We start from the raw sequence: 14,072 nt of genomic DNA, 5'->3' as shown, positions 1-14,072 counted from the left end.
TATTGATCTATTTAGTGGTCAAAAGAAAGCTGAAAAAGGAACTACAGGCATATAATAATTTTGGAAGGCATGGTTAACCAGGATGAGTATGTGACATCTGAAATAGCTTCTTCTGAGTCTATAAATAATGAGCTTTCTCTGGATCTGTGATTTTATTGGTTTAGAGAGATAGCACGGAACAGGTCAGCACTTTCCTCAAAACTAAGAATAGAAGGCTGCTTAGAGCTTCTGGGGGTCCTGGGTCTTAGGCAGGATCATTCAGTCCATAGGGGTCAGATATGACACTTAAGTCCAGGGCTTCTTGGCTTTGGGGACAGTTCATTTTACCATTCTGTCTCTGTCTAGGGGAAAGAGTATTTTCTCCCCAAGATTTTTCAAGACAATAAAAGGATATAGGAAGACAAAGAGTGACTCAAAATAGTGAATCATTCTAGCAAAATAATTAAATAGGGTAAGAATTTAAAGTGATCTAATAAAAGAATTTAATGAGAATTTTATTTTTTTTGGTAATATGATCTTTTTAGGTTCCAATTGGTTATGTTATGTTATTTGAAAGAATATTCTCATTTCCACTTTGTAAAAGAATGCTATTTGATTGACTCAGTTTTACATATGAAACAGCTTGGCTCCCACCCCTCCAAGTCTTAGTCCCATATATGTTTGTGAACCTAGGATTCATTTTTTTTGTTTTTGTGAGGCAGTGGGGTTAAGCGACTAGCCTAAGGTCACACAGCTAGGTAATTATTAAGTGTCTGAGGTCAAACGAACTCAGGTCCTCCTGACTACAGGATTGGTGCTCTATCCACTGCCCCACCTAGCTGCTGCCCCCCCCCCCCCGAACCTAGGATTCTTAAAAGACGTGCCATGTGCCAGGATAGCAACAAGATCTGTCAATTTTATAAACTCTTAGCTTGAAGTGTGGTTTTAGCAGCACACTGTCTGACAGTATCTAAGGATCAGCCTAGGTAAATTTCAGAAAGTCTCGTATCCACTAGTTTGGCCAGTCAATGATAGAATTTTTTTCCCAGAGGTGGTGGGAAACAAGATAGGGACAACAACTGAGGAATAATAATCTGCATTGGTGGAGGGAATAGCCATGTTAGTGAAATAAAGCAAATAGTACAAAAGGATACATTACTGACTTGTACAGTTTTAACATCCTCGAGAAAAGCAGTGTGACTTTGTAAACTTTGACCCCATAATGTGGTTCTTGGCTTCTTCCAAACATGTCCTAAAATATGTCTCATTCTACATCTTGACTTCTTGACTTTCAGGGTACAAATTCAAAGAAGCAAAATTTGACTAGGAATATTGATTTGACTTCCGAGTACTCTCAGCTTTTTTGGATCAAGCTCCATCAGTAAAAAAGTATAATCCCATTATGTGGATTTCTTATTCATAATCTGTTTTATTGTACTATTTGTACTAATTCACAAAATCAATTCCATTGATAGAAGATACAATTAATGCAAGGACTACTTGGAATTATGGAGTCTCTTTTAATTACTAATATGTAGATAAAGTATTAGATCAGCAAGCTTGTCAATGGAGGTACTGTTTCAATCTTTGTGAATCAAAAAACTCACAGCTTTTTTTATTATTGGATATTTTTTTTAAAAAAATGTTTTATGGTGTTTTTAACATTATTGTCACTTCCCACTGATTCCTGCTTCCTCCTTCACCCTTTCTAACAAACATGTTCAAATCTCATTTCACATCTCTTGACCACTAGTACTACTACTATTAGTCCTTTAATAGTGAAGAGGACCACACCAACCAACCAAATGTTTGGGGTGTGAGTTGCACAATTATATTTATTATAATGAGAGGTATGCTGTGCCAAGGCATCCTTGTCACATGCCTTTACCAGAATCGTTCCTCCTCATGGCCTGATTGATAGGAAGCAGGACTATTGGAGATGGTCTGGCTGCTTGGGAGTCTCTTGGCCTTGAATTGGTTTCGCTGCCTCCCATATCAGTGAGCAACCACAACACACCATTAAAACCAGCAAGCACCAGCATGTGATACTGGCGACAGAATGCGATTATTAGGTACATTCTTACCTGTCTCTCCCTGGGCTAATAATCGTCATTATGGTCCTTTCAAATTTTCTTTGAATCATGAGCTACTTACCAGTATGATACAATTGGCAATAGCTTTAAAATTAGGACAGTGTCAGAGATGTTGGGGCATGCTATTTACCATTTTTTCTGAAGTTGTGATTGGTCACCACATTTATCAGAGTTCTGAAGTCTTTATTTGAGACTTCAAAAATTTTTGCTTACTTTATGCTAAATCCTGGGGATGAATGAATAAATGAATTAAAAAAAAACATGTTAAGACTCATTCTGCTAAGCACTGTGAAAAGTGCTTGGAATACAAATAAGACAAAAAAGAGATGGTTCCTCCTTTAAAGGGTGCTTATCTTCCAACAGGGAAAAGTAAAACATACAGAGGAGGTTTCCATTTCAGTACAGATGAAAAAGACCAAGAGTCCTGAGGACAGAGCAGCAAGGTGATGAGTTGGGCAGGGTAAGGCCTGATTGTGGGGCTGGAAAGCAACCCAGATTGGTGAGTGTATAAAGGGGAGAGAAGGCTCTTCAATGCATCTTTTAAACATCACTTAGTTTGATAAAACCTTTCCTTGCAGTGTCTTGGACTTTGATGGTGAGAACTCCTTTCTAGGTCTTCAGTAACGTGATGGCTGAGGAGTCAGGCCTCATTGCCACATTGCCTTCAATACTTGCTGCAGGAGAGGTCAAAGCTGATGGATCTAGATCTAGAGTTCCGGAGTGGACTGGACCACACTAAGTTCACATTAACACGTCAGTGCACGTAGCCTCGGCACAGAGTTGGTACTAGAAACATGGTTATTGACCGATTCGTTGATGATGTGGGGGTGGATGGGTGGGCATATGTGCTAGGTTACCTGTGTAATGTGTAAAGCAGCCCAGGTTGGAATCAGTAAGTCTAAACCCCTGCACTATTGGCAGTGGGGATCGGGACTGTGAGTAGTCCCAAGTACTTCCTAGGGGACCTAACCTTAGAAAACAAAATATTGTTTTTATTTCTAGTGAGTCTATAGGGGCTGGAACACCATAATCTCAAGAGAAATCAAAGGGCAAATGATTCATCAGTATGCTGTAAGTAGAACAATATGGCAGTAGCCAATGAGAGCCACCAACAGGACGAACTATAAGGGTACTATGGTTCTGAAAAAAGTCTTTCTGAAGGGTTTTTAGATTTTTTTATGCTCTTTTGCTTTCACATCAGCCCCATTTCCTACTCTGCCCCTTTCTCCATCCTCCACAGAGCCTCCCATAGAAGGTGTAGGGGATAGGAACACTGAGATAGGAAACTGAGTGAGGAAACTGCCTCTACTTGTGTCTGTCCAAACCTTGCCCTTAGAGTACGGAGGGGAGTGTCAACCCAGAGAACAGTCAATTAAATAGAAGGATCCTGCTGGCAGCAAACCACCTGTTAACATGATCTATGTGTTACAATGTTTTTGTTTTATTAAATATGTTCCAATCACACTGTAATCTTGTTCCAGGACACCCCAGTGATTGCCAACTCTGGCCTAGACAAGAGGTTGAGAGACTTACAGCCCAAAGAAGACTTGAACTCAGGTCTAATCTACTTCAAAGACAGATTTTCATTAACAACAGTTGGGAGCCTCGGGATGCCCTGTCAGAGGCCAGGGAGGGAAGCAAAGCGGAAAGGATCAGAGTGTAAAGGCTTTTTTAAAGCCAAAAACTAAGAAAGACAAATAGAAATTAGAAACAATTAAAACACAATAGTTCTGGTCACTTGAGAGCAAGAGCTTTTATTATCCAATGTTTCCTGGAGTCACAAACATTAAAAAAAAACCACACCAGGAATACATTTCATTTGTTAACCTGTAGTGTACCAATACCTTCTATGGCACAGCTTTCAAGGGGGATGGTGACATGGTCTGTTTCTTGCTTCTTCAGGCCCCATCACCTGAGAGGACAGACAGGTAAAAGGCAGAAGAGTTGGCATCTCAGTAACCCTTCAAGTGGGCTCCTAGCAGGCATTCTGGTGATCTGGTACCATTTTCCAGTTGATCACTAAAAAAAAGTATGTGGCACCCAGGTGTCTGAAAATCCTAACTTCAATGAATCACATTCTCATAGCCTTTGACATGAAAAATCAAAAGAGAAAAGTTGTACCATCTTAGAAATGCCGCTAGTAAGAGTTGATAATTGAGAATTCTATTTTTATTACTGGAAAGGGCTTTGGAGATGATCTAGTCCAACCCACTCTCATCATTTTACAAGAGTCAGTTTCCTGAGGTCACTGTGGAATAGGGGGGAAAATGATTTATTAGACCCCACTGACCTGGTATCAAATGTCAGCTCAGCTGTCTAGACCTCAGCTCTCTGAGCAGCAAGCTGAGGGGGCAGGCCTAGAGAACTCTTGTGCCTTCTCTCAACATAGACAGGACCTCAGTCCTAACCTGAAGCAGACATGTTACTCTGAATTGCCCAAGATCACCTAGCTGGTAGAACTGGACTCAAACAGGGATCGTGTTCCCAAAGTGGGGAACATGAGTTGCTGCCAGGCTGCTAGCAGCACCCTCACCCCCAGGGAAGCCACCCCAGCTGGGTGTCGGCTCTATCCAGAGGTTGATGCAAAGGCACTTCTACATCCATCCTGAAGAATTAAACAAGAGGCTGACCGGCTCCCACTGGGGGATGGGAGAGGTGGGAAATCCCAGGCTCGGCTGGGAATTTCTTTGTTTCCATTTAAAAGTGCTCAAGTCAGAAGGCTATTAATCTAGTTAGAAATTAAGAGGCCGTTGAGCCAGCCCCATGGCCTGGCTTTATAGACAGTGAAGTGGAGGTGACTTGCCCAGGCTCACACAGGAAGAAAGTGTCCAGGGCAGGATTTGAATCCAGAGATTTTAGATCCCCAAGTCCAGTGCTCTCTCCATGATCCTAAGCTGGAAGCAAGACAAAATTGAAGCACCTCTGTCCTGTGCCATCTTGTAGCCAGAAAAAAATTTCTATGAAGCAGGGTCGAACACCAAGAGTTCATAAAAAGCCACAGCTTGCAGCAGGGAATCCCAGAGTTCTTCCCTTCTTTCTCTTCCATCGGTGATCTCCACCATGCTTCTGTAGCGCACCACACTCTCAGGTGGGAAGGTCACCCGGGGCTCTGCCTTCACTGTTGAGTCTGAGAGGAACTGCTGGACCATGGTCACACCGCTGGTCCGCAGAGAGCCAAGCATCAAACCAAAGTGCTTCCCCACCATGGTGCGGCTCATGCTTAACACCCGATGCTCACCATCTTGAGCAAAAGATTTGTTTAATAAGGAGAACAGCATGGCCTCCACAACGTGGAAGTGTAATGCAACTGGAAACAAAGCTGTCTGTTGAAGAGGAAATTTTCTTTTTTCCAAAATATAGAAATCTGCTTCAGGGATTTCAGATACTACTGAAGAAATCTAAAGACAAGGAAGAATTATAGAAAAGTCAACAGTTATTGGTAAGTCACTTTTTCCTCTCAGCATATCATCATTTCCTAATAACCAAACTGTTTAACCATTTTTATCCTGACTTCAGAGGTTATATATATTTGATACAGAAAGCCTAAATTATCCTTCAGTACTATTTGCATTAATCTTTCTTTTCTTTTTAAAATTGGATTGTTATTCAAAGTTAGCTCTAGAAATAGTATTTTTACAATTAACAGGGATTAAATTTTTACAAGTGGGTTTATAATGGAAAACAGTCGCATGAGAACCAAAATCCTGGGCCACCCTAGTCCTGGCTCTGTTACTAACTAGCTTAATAAAGTTTGGGCAAGTCCCTGAGCTTCAGTCACCTCACGAATGGAATACCAAGATAATCATGGTTCTTGTATGGTTCTGAAATGGCTATTTACCACATTATGTTTTCACTATCTTTTTTCACATTGTTTTCAAAACAACATTTGCTGACTTTGGTTTTTTTGTTCTTTTTCTCTTATTAAATGCATTTATTTTAACATTCATTTTTTTAAAATTCTGAGTTCTGATTTGTCTCCCTCCCTCTCACTCCTCTACTCACTGAGAAGGCAAAAAATGTAATATCAATTATATGAAATAATGCAAAACATATTACCATATTGCAAAAAAAAGCAGGGAAAATAAAATAGAAAAAATGTTTCCATCTGTACACAGACTGATCAATTTTTCTCTGGAGGGCAACAGCATTTTTCCATCATAAGTCCTTTGGAATAGTCTTGGGTCACTGTACTGATAAGAGTATCTAAGTCTTTCACAGTTGATTATCATTACAATACAGCTGTTACTGTATACAATGTTATGTTCATTTTACTTTCACTTCAATTAAGACCTCCCAGGTTTTTCTGAAACCATCTGTCATTTCTTATAGCATAATAGTATTTCACAGGCGGCTAGGTGGTGCACTGGATAGAGCACCAGCCCTGGAGTCAGGAGTTACCTGAGTTCAAATCCAGTCTCAGACACTTAATAATGACCTAGCTGTGTGGCCTTGGGCAAGCCACTTAACCCCATTTGCCTTGCAAAAACTAAAAAACAAAAACAATAGCATTTCAAGATCTGGTTCTTCTCTTACATGTTCAATATTGGTCTATGTTTAGCTTGGTTGTAAATATGGAGCTTATATCAGATTGCTTTCTGTCAGGGGGAGGACTGAGGAAGAAAAATTATAAAACTCAAAAACTTGCAAAAAAAAAAAGATTAGTGAAAACCACCATAGCATGTAGTTGGTAAAACAAAAAAATAATAGTATTTCATCATGATCACATACTGAAGCTGGTTTAGCCATTCCCCGATTGCTGGACATCCCCTCAATCTCCAACACTGCCACCATACAAAGAGCTATACATATTGATCCTTTTGCTTTTTCTTTTGATTTCTTTGGGATACGGACCTAGCAGTACTACTTTTGATTCAAGGGTATCCAATTTTATACCCTTCAGAGTATAAATTGTTCTCCAGAATGCTTGGACAAGTTCACAATTCCACCTTTACTGTTCCTGTTTTTCCACATCCTCTCCAGCATTTATCATTTTCCTTTTTTGTCTTATTAACCAATCAAGCCGCTGTGAGTTGGTACCAAAGAGGGTTTTTTTTTTAAGGTTTTTGCAAAGCAATGGGAGTTAAGTGGCTTGCCCAAGGCCACACAGCTAGGTAAGTATTAAGTGTCTGAGGCTGGATTTGAACTCAGGTACTCCTGACTCCAGAGCTGGTGCTCCATCCACTGCCCCACCTAGCCGCCCCCGTAAAATTGTTCTAATTTGCCTTTCTCTAATCAGGTGATGTAGAGCATTTTTATGTGATTATTGATAGTATTGATTTTCTCTTCTGAAACTTACTGTTCATAATTTTTGACCATTTATCAAGTGGGGAATGACTCATATTTTTATAAATTTGACTTAAGTTCCCCATATATAATTGAGAAACGAAATCTTTATTAGAGAAATTTGCTGTAAAACTTTCCTCCCAGTTTCCTGCCTTCCTGCATTGCTTTTGTTTGTATAAAAACTTTTTAATTGAATGTAATCAAAATTTTTCTTTCTTTGAATCTTTGAACCTTATCCATATATCTAACAGGTTAAAATTTCCATGCTCCCCTAATTTCTTTCTTTTTCTTTTAATTAAAAACATGGGACAAAACTCAGGAGCCCCAGGTCCTAATTCTAGCTTTGCCAGCTCTTAATTTACAGGCTACTTGCCTCCAATGTGACTTAAAGAAAACAGCCACAAAGGGATTGGTAAAAACTGCCCTGTCTACTTCCTCCAGGCAATGTGAGCATTAGATGAAAATATGGAAGCCCTTTCAAAAGTCAGACATGGATAACAAGATTTGGAGTTAGGAAGATCTAGGTATCTAATCCCACCTATGTGACCATAGACAAGTCAATTCACCTAAACTGGGATTTTTCTCACCTGCAAAATGGGAATAATGGAACCTGTAGTTATCAGCAGGACACTGTGAGACTCGGGCAAGATAATATACGTAAAGAGCTTGGCACACTTTAAAGTTTCGTATAAATGTTGATGATTGTTATGTAAGATGGTGGTGATATTTTGAAAAATTTACAATACTATAACTTAGTACTACTTTTTCCAGTGCCCTCTTATAAAACTTTAGTTCCTACTCAATTAGTAAAAATACTACTTCTAGAGTCAACTGTTCATAAAGATCCAATGGGATCCAGGTGAGGAAAAATATCAAAAGGACAGATAGGGTTAATGAGCAGCACACAGGTCTCCATGTCCTCTTCCTCCCTATAGTACGAGGCCCCAGATGAAGCTGCACAGAGGGCTTTGGGAGCTAGACACTGGGAAAGAGCTTACTCACCTTTTCCAGGTACACAGGTGTGTCTGTTTCTTTCATCAGTTTAAAGTTATTTCCTTGTTGCCAGTCAAGAACCGTTAGTTTGCTATCAAGATGAGCCCAGGCAATTTTTTCTTTGCCAAAAACAATAGACACAACACTATTAGCTGCCTAAAACAAATAAAAAATAGGGTTCAACTGCTAACATCTTTGAAGAGTATAAATATTCCCCCAATACAGATGGCATACCTGGATCACTCTCCAAGTGCCTAATCTCCTGTTACCCACAAATAATATGGGTAATGTATAAAGGCCTGGGAAGCACTGCAGTTATGAGCTTTAGAACATGGTCATGGCTTTACCTGGAGAGATACTACTGAAAGACACAAGATTTATATCCTCCAAACCCTTTTATTTCACTGTAATAAGCCAGGGGATTGCATTCAGAAATAAAGGATAGAAAGCAATTTTTAAATCTGTAGGAAGCAATAGAACTAAGTCTAGTTTTGGGAACATTACAAAAGTCCTATTGAGAAACAGAAGTCCCATTTGTGGGGGAAAAGAAAAATGGCCTTTGTCATTTTTTTCTAACAGTTCTTGGGTGCTGGTAGCATTAATGGGTTCTAGCATCTTCTAGAATGAGAACCTCTTTAACATCAAAACCTTTCATAAGTTCCATAGGTGATGGCAGTTGTCCTCACCTATAAGTGGCTAATGATTGAGAAGACAAAGAAAAACAAAAAGAAACACTTATCTGAATTTGCATTTTATTAGTTACAACTATATATGTGTGTGTGTGTATGTATATATATATATGCTTGAAAACCATAGGCAAAAATGTGCAAGACAATCTACAGAAAAGTACATGGGCTTATTCTCTCAAATCGGGCTGTGTGTTTTGTTGGTGATAAAGGTGAACACAACAAGACTTAGTGTGCACAGATCTGCAGACTCTCAAGGTTCCTTTTTCAATCATTGTTTAATGTTTTGCCTCCTGGTTCAAGTTCAACTCCTTGACCTTCCCCACCTGCACTATCTGACCTCTTCTCTACTTCAGTCAAACTGTCCTGCTTACCACCATCTTCCCTCACCTAGAAATCACACTTTATGTATTCAATATGTAATTTTCTTTACCAGTGTGACTTTGCACAAGTCATATCCTCTCTAGGCCTGTATTCTTGTCTGTAATATGCTCTATACTTTTTTTTGCAAGACAATGGGGTTAAGTGACTTGCTCAAGGTCACACAGCTAATGTCCGAGTTTGGATTTGAGCTCAGGTACTCCTGACTCCAGGGCCAGTGCTCTATCCACTGCGCCACCTAGCCGCCGGATGGTTAGATTTCTAGTCCCTTCCAGCTCTAACTTTATGATCCTTTGTTGAATTCTTTCTCTTAGAAAATAAGCTCCTTGTGGGCAGAAACTATTTCTTATTTTTTCTTTTATCCTTTTAACATTATTCAGTGCTTTGAAATCTGGCCCCCAAATACCTTAGTAACTTAGATTCTCACTACCTCCCTCACATACCTCACCACTTAGTTTCAGACAGATCCTTCAATTCCTTTATTTGCCATCCCTCAATTAAGTTATATTTATCCCCACCTCTTCATTTTTTGCATATATATATATATATATATGAATATGAATAAAAAAATGTTTGTGTTTAGGTCTTGTATCTCCAAAAGATCAGAAGCTCCTGAGGGCAGGGACAATGTGGATTTTTTCTCATCACCTAGTGCCTTAGGACACTCATTTACACAGAATAGGTAAGACTTTTAAGAAAAAAGGCATACCTTAAGCTTCTTTCTTTCTATTCTTGGTTTGATAATCTTTCCTAATGCCCAGTTTTCTGATATTCTTTTATGTTTTTTATTTCTGTTCGATTCTGGCTGTAGAATTGAGTCACATACTTTCACTGTAATTTTATACTGAAACAAGGGCACTTCCATTAAGCTTTCCAAGTCTTGGAAAGGTCCATGCTTTTCCCTGTGTTTTATGATGTTGACAGACTTCCTGCCTCGAAGAAAAGTAAAAGCAGCAAGTTCGTTCTCAGATGCTGTGTTGAGCACCTGCAAAATGGCTGATTTCTGTTCAGAAGAGTAGAGGTCTTCCAACCTTTTTCCAGTGTCCTTTAAACTCTCATCTGATGAGATTGAAACAAAGTCTGTTTTCTTCACAGGTGCTATGGATTTTCTCTGACAGCAGGATAGCAAAGGCTGGTACAGAGATGGACACAATGTAGCCTGAAAATATTTCCACTTCCCTAAAATGGAAAAAAAAGTGCATTATATAGTTAATTGAAGCCATATAATTATATATTTATTTAAATTTACCCCCCCCCAATTTTCAACATTTTCTGTAAGATTTTGAGTTCCACATTTTTCTCCTAGTAATCTGATAAAGGTTATACATGTACAATCATGTTGCACATATTTCCATATTATTCATTGTGAAAGAAGAATCAGAACTGAAGGGGAAATACCTTTGGAAATAAAAACACTTAAAACCAATTTTAAAAAGTGACCAGACAGGGGCAGCTAGGTGGCGCAGTGGATAGAGCACCAGCCCTGGAGTCAGGAGGACCTGAATTCAAATCCGACCTCAAGACACTTAATAATTACCTAGCTGTGTGGCCTTGGGCAAGTCATTTAACCCCATTGCCTTGCAAAAACCTAAAAAACAAAACAAAACAAAAAAAAAGTGACCAGACACTATACTTCTTTCTCTAAATGTGGATGGATTTTCCATCATAAGACTTTTAGAATTGTCTTAGATCACTGTATTGCTGAGAAGAGCTAAGTCTATCATAGTTGTTCATCACATGATGTAGCTGATGTTGCTATTACTGTTTCCAATGTTCTCGTGGTTCTGCTCATTTTTCTAAGCATTCGTTCATGCAAATATTTCCAGGCTTTTCTGAAATAGGATCATATGTTTAAAGCTGAAAGGATTAAAGAGTTCAAGTCCAGGAGTTTTTAACCCAGGGTCTGTGAACTTGAGTTTTAGGTTATTTTTTTAATAGTTTTGAACCATACTTCAATATGTAATTAGTTTTCTTTGTAATCTCATGTGTTTCATTTTATTCATTTAAACAATGTTTCAGAGAAGAGATCTAGGTTCCACCAGATTGCCACAGGAGTCCTGACACAAAAAGAGACTAAGAACCACTGGGCTGATCCAATGCTCTCCTTTTACCTGGGAGGAAACTGAGCCCCAGAGATGTTCAGGAACTTGCCTAAAGTCACCCAGCAGAAAGGCTAGATTGTGAACCCAAAATACTCTTACTCTAGACCCAGCATTCTTCCCCCAGATAGCACTTGATGTGTGGTTTCCTGGAAAAGGTTCCTCTCTCCTTTCATACTAAGTGTAGGCCCTAAGGTTTCAGTAGTCAAGTGTGTGCTTGGGGGTGGGGGAGGAAGAAAGGGAGGAAACATCTATAAATTTAAATTTCATTCCCCCTAAGGATTCTCAAGGCAAAATGACCCTGGCCTGGACAAATCTGCAAAAATGGCCTGCAGCAGTAGTGGACCCAAGACTGTAGATTAGGGATAGCCACCCAAATGAACTGGCCTTCCATAACACCTCAAATCAGATTATGGACTGGCAGAACAAACAAAAGGTTGGGCTAAGACATTTTCAGGACTAAGGAAACATAGTCTGTGGCATGGGGTAGAAGCCTGCCCAGTGCCCAGACACAAGGAGGTGGCAATAATGGCAGCAATAGTAGCTTTGGGAACTCTCAGCTAAGAGAGATGGTGACGGGGTCAGATAACTGGTCAGAGATTATTGGGGACCTTTTTCCTGGCACTGGGTACAGCCAGTGCTGATTGGCAACTCTATTGCTCATATGTAGTTCTGGGTCACAATTCCAGGGCAAAGAGGAGCACTGGAGGTTGGTCTAGGGGAGCAGGGGACCCTAGCAATAAGGATCATTAGCACTTTAGACTGAAGGAAGCCAGAGGCCTTTCCTGGTTAAAGACCAGCCTGCAAACCACACCTTTTCCTAGATCACAGTCTTGGAAGCATCAAAAGCTCACAGACCCCCCCCCCCCCCCAAACTACATGTGAAAACATCAGCATGAAAAAGCTTAAAGCTTGGCACAGGGACTCCCCACCCAAAGGTGATCAGAGTCCAACTTTAGCATAAAATTCAAAGTCAAAAATAGACCAGAAAAAATAAGCAAATAACAACAACAACAACAAAGAATCTGACCACAAAAGCCTACTATCGTGGCAGGGAAACTCGAAATTCAGAAGACTAGACCAATATGAAAACAGCTACACAAAAAGCCTCGAAGAAAAATACCAATTGAAACCAAACCCGACAAGAATTCCCAGTAGCGTTAAAGAAATGAGAGTGGTGGAGGAAAAACTGGGAAATGAAATGAGAGTAATGCAAGAAAATTATGGAAAGAATTAACAGCTTGGTAGAAAGAGGCCAAAAAAATGCTTTAGAGAATACTTTTAATGATGGTTTAAAAAAAGAGGCACAAAAATTCACTGAAAAGAATTCCTTCAAAAGCAGACCCGGCCAACTATAAAAAGTAGAATTAGCTTGGTAGAAAGAGGCCAAAAAAATGCTTTAGAGAATACTTTTAATGATGGTTTAAAAAAAGAGGCACAAAAATTCACTGAAAAGAACTCCTTCAAAAGCAGACCGGGCCAACTATAAAAAGATCACTGAAGAAAGAAATTCCTTAAACATTAGAAATGGGCAAGGGCAAGCTAATGACTCCATGAGATATCAAGAAACAGTAAAACAAAGTTGAAAGCTTGAAAATAAATAGAAGACAGTGAGAAACGTCTCATCGGAAAAAGGAATTATTTGGAAAACAGATCTGGGAGAGGAAACTTAAGAATTATTGCATAATCTAAAAGTCACGATCAAAGAAAGAGTTTAGATTTCATATTTCAAGAAATTATCAAGGGAAACTGCTCTGATTGCTATCTTAAATTCACAGAGAGGGAAAAACAGATGAAAAGAATATGAACTGAAAGAAGTCTCCAGGTACCTAGCGGTGTGGCCGTGGGCAAGCCGCTTAACCCCATTTGCCTCGCAACAACCTAAAAGAAAAAAAAGAAATCTCACGATAAAAACCCCCAGGCACAGGACAGCCGGGTTTCGGAGCTGCCAGGCCAAAGAAGCGGCCAGAAGGCGGCCACCGGCGGCGGACACGGCGCACTGTCACTCCAGAAGGCAGAGGAAGCGCATCCGAAGGGCCGCCCTGGGCTCCGGCCCCAAAGGGAGCGGCGGGGAAGGAGAACGCGGGGCGCCGAGGGCGGCTGTGGGGCCGGGGCCCCGGGACCCCGGAGTGCCCGCGCAGCACGCGCCCAGCGCGCTGCTCCGCGGCTGCAGGGTCCGCTTACCTCCCGGGAACAGACGCACGAAGCGCGGGAAACTCATCTTGAAATCAGCGCGTTTCCGGCCGCCGGCCCTGACTTCCGGCGGGGGTTGCGCTGTTCAAAGAGGACTTCCGGCTCTGGCGCTCTGCACAAACGTTCCGGCCCGCGGTCCGAGTTCCGGGACAGAGGAGGCGCTCTGGCGCAGCCTAGCGGTCGCTCTCGGCCACAGCAGGGACGGGACCTTGGGAGCGCCCCCCCCCCACCGCCCCCCACTTGGGCTTCCTCACAAACTGTACAATACCGGGGCGGCGAGGGGCGCAGGGGACAGAGCCCCGGCCCCGGAGGCGGGAGGACCTGAGTTCAAGTGCGGCCTCAGACACTTCCTAATGACCCAGCCG

At 40.9% G+C, this 14,072-nt stretch overlaps 1 protein-coding gene across 3 annotated transcripts; it reads right to left on the bottom strand.

The window, feature by feature from the left end:
• Window positions 1-3,764: 3,764 nt before the first annotated feature.
• Window positions 3,765-13,772, bottom strand: TEFM (transcription elongation factor, mitochondrial). 3 transcript variants are annotated; one of them, XM_074188974.1, is made up of 4 exons: window positions 10,953-12,325; window positions 10,125-10,594; window positions 8,358-8,504; window positions 3,765-5,470 (listed from the first exon to the last, which is right to left on the bottom strand). In XM_074188974.1, exons 1-4 carry the CDS (start codon window positions 11,080-11,082, stop codon window positions 5,030-5,032), a joined length of 1,188 nt encoding a protein of 395 aa, XP_074045075.1. In that variant the 5' UTR covers window positions 11,083-12,325; the 3' UTR covers window positions 3,765-5,029. The 3 variants fall into 3 exon arrangements, with proteins under 3 accessions (XP_074045075.1, XP_074045077.1, XP_074045076.1); XM_074188976.1 differs by lacking the exon at window positions 10,953-12,325 and adding an exon at window positions 13,344-13,432 and having other exon boundaries at window positions 3,767-5,470; XM_074188975.1 differs by lacking the exon at window positions 10,953-12,325 and adding an exon at window positions 13,699-13,772 and having other exon boundaries at window positions 3,770-5,470.
• Window positions 13,773-14,072: the final 300 nt, after the last annotated feature.

This window comes from Macrotis lagotis, chromosome 5 (assembly GCF_037893015.1).
Source record: "Macrotis lagotis isolate mMagLag1 chromosome 5, bilby.v1.9.chrom.fasta, whole genome shotgun sequence".
NCBI classification, from domain to species: Eukaryota; Metazoa; Chordata; class Mammalia; order Peramelemorphia; family Peramelidae; genus Macrotis; species Macrotis lagotis.
Note: the sequence above shows the minus strand (reverse complement) of the source record. Positions and strands in the feature narration are given on the sequence as shown.

Excerpts from the sequence above, each read along its gene's own strand:
- TEFM (XM_074188974.1), bottom strand. The coding sequence starts at position 11,082 with ATGATGGAAAATCCATCCACATTTAGAGAAAGAAGTATAGTGTCTGGT. Across the intron at positions 10,595-10,952 it reads GCCCAAGGCCACACAGCTAG|GGAAGTGGAAATATTTTCAG; the intron begins GTAATTATTAAG and ends TTTCCATTTTAG. Across the intron at positions 5,471-8,357 it reads CACCTGTGTACCTGGAAAAG|ATTTCTTCAGTAGTATCTGA; the intron begins GTGAGTAAGCTC and ends CCTTGTCTTTAG.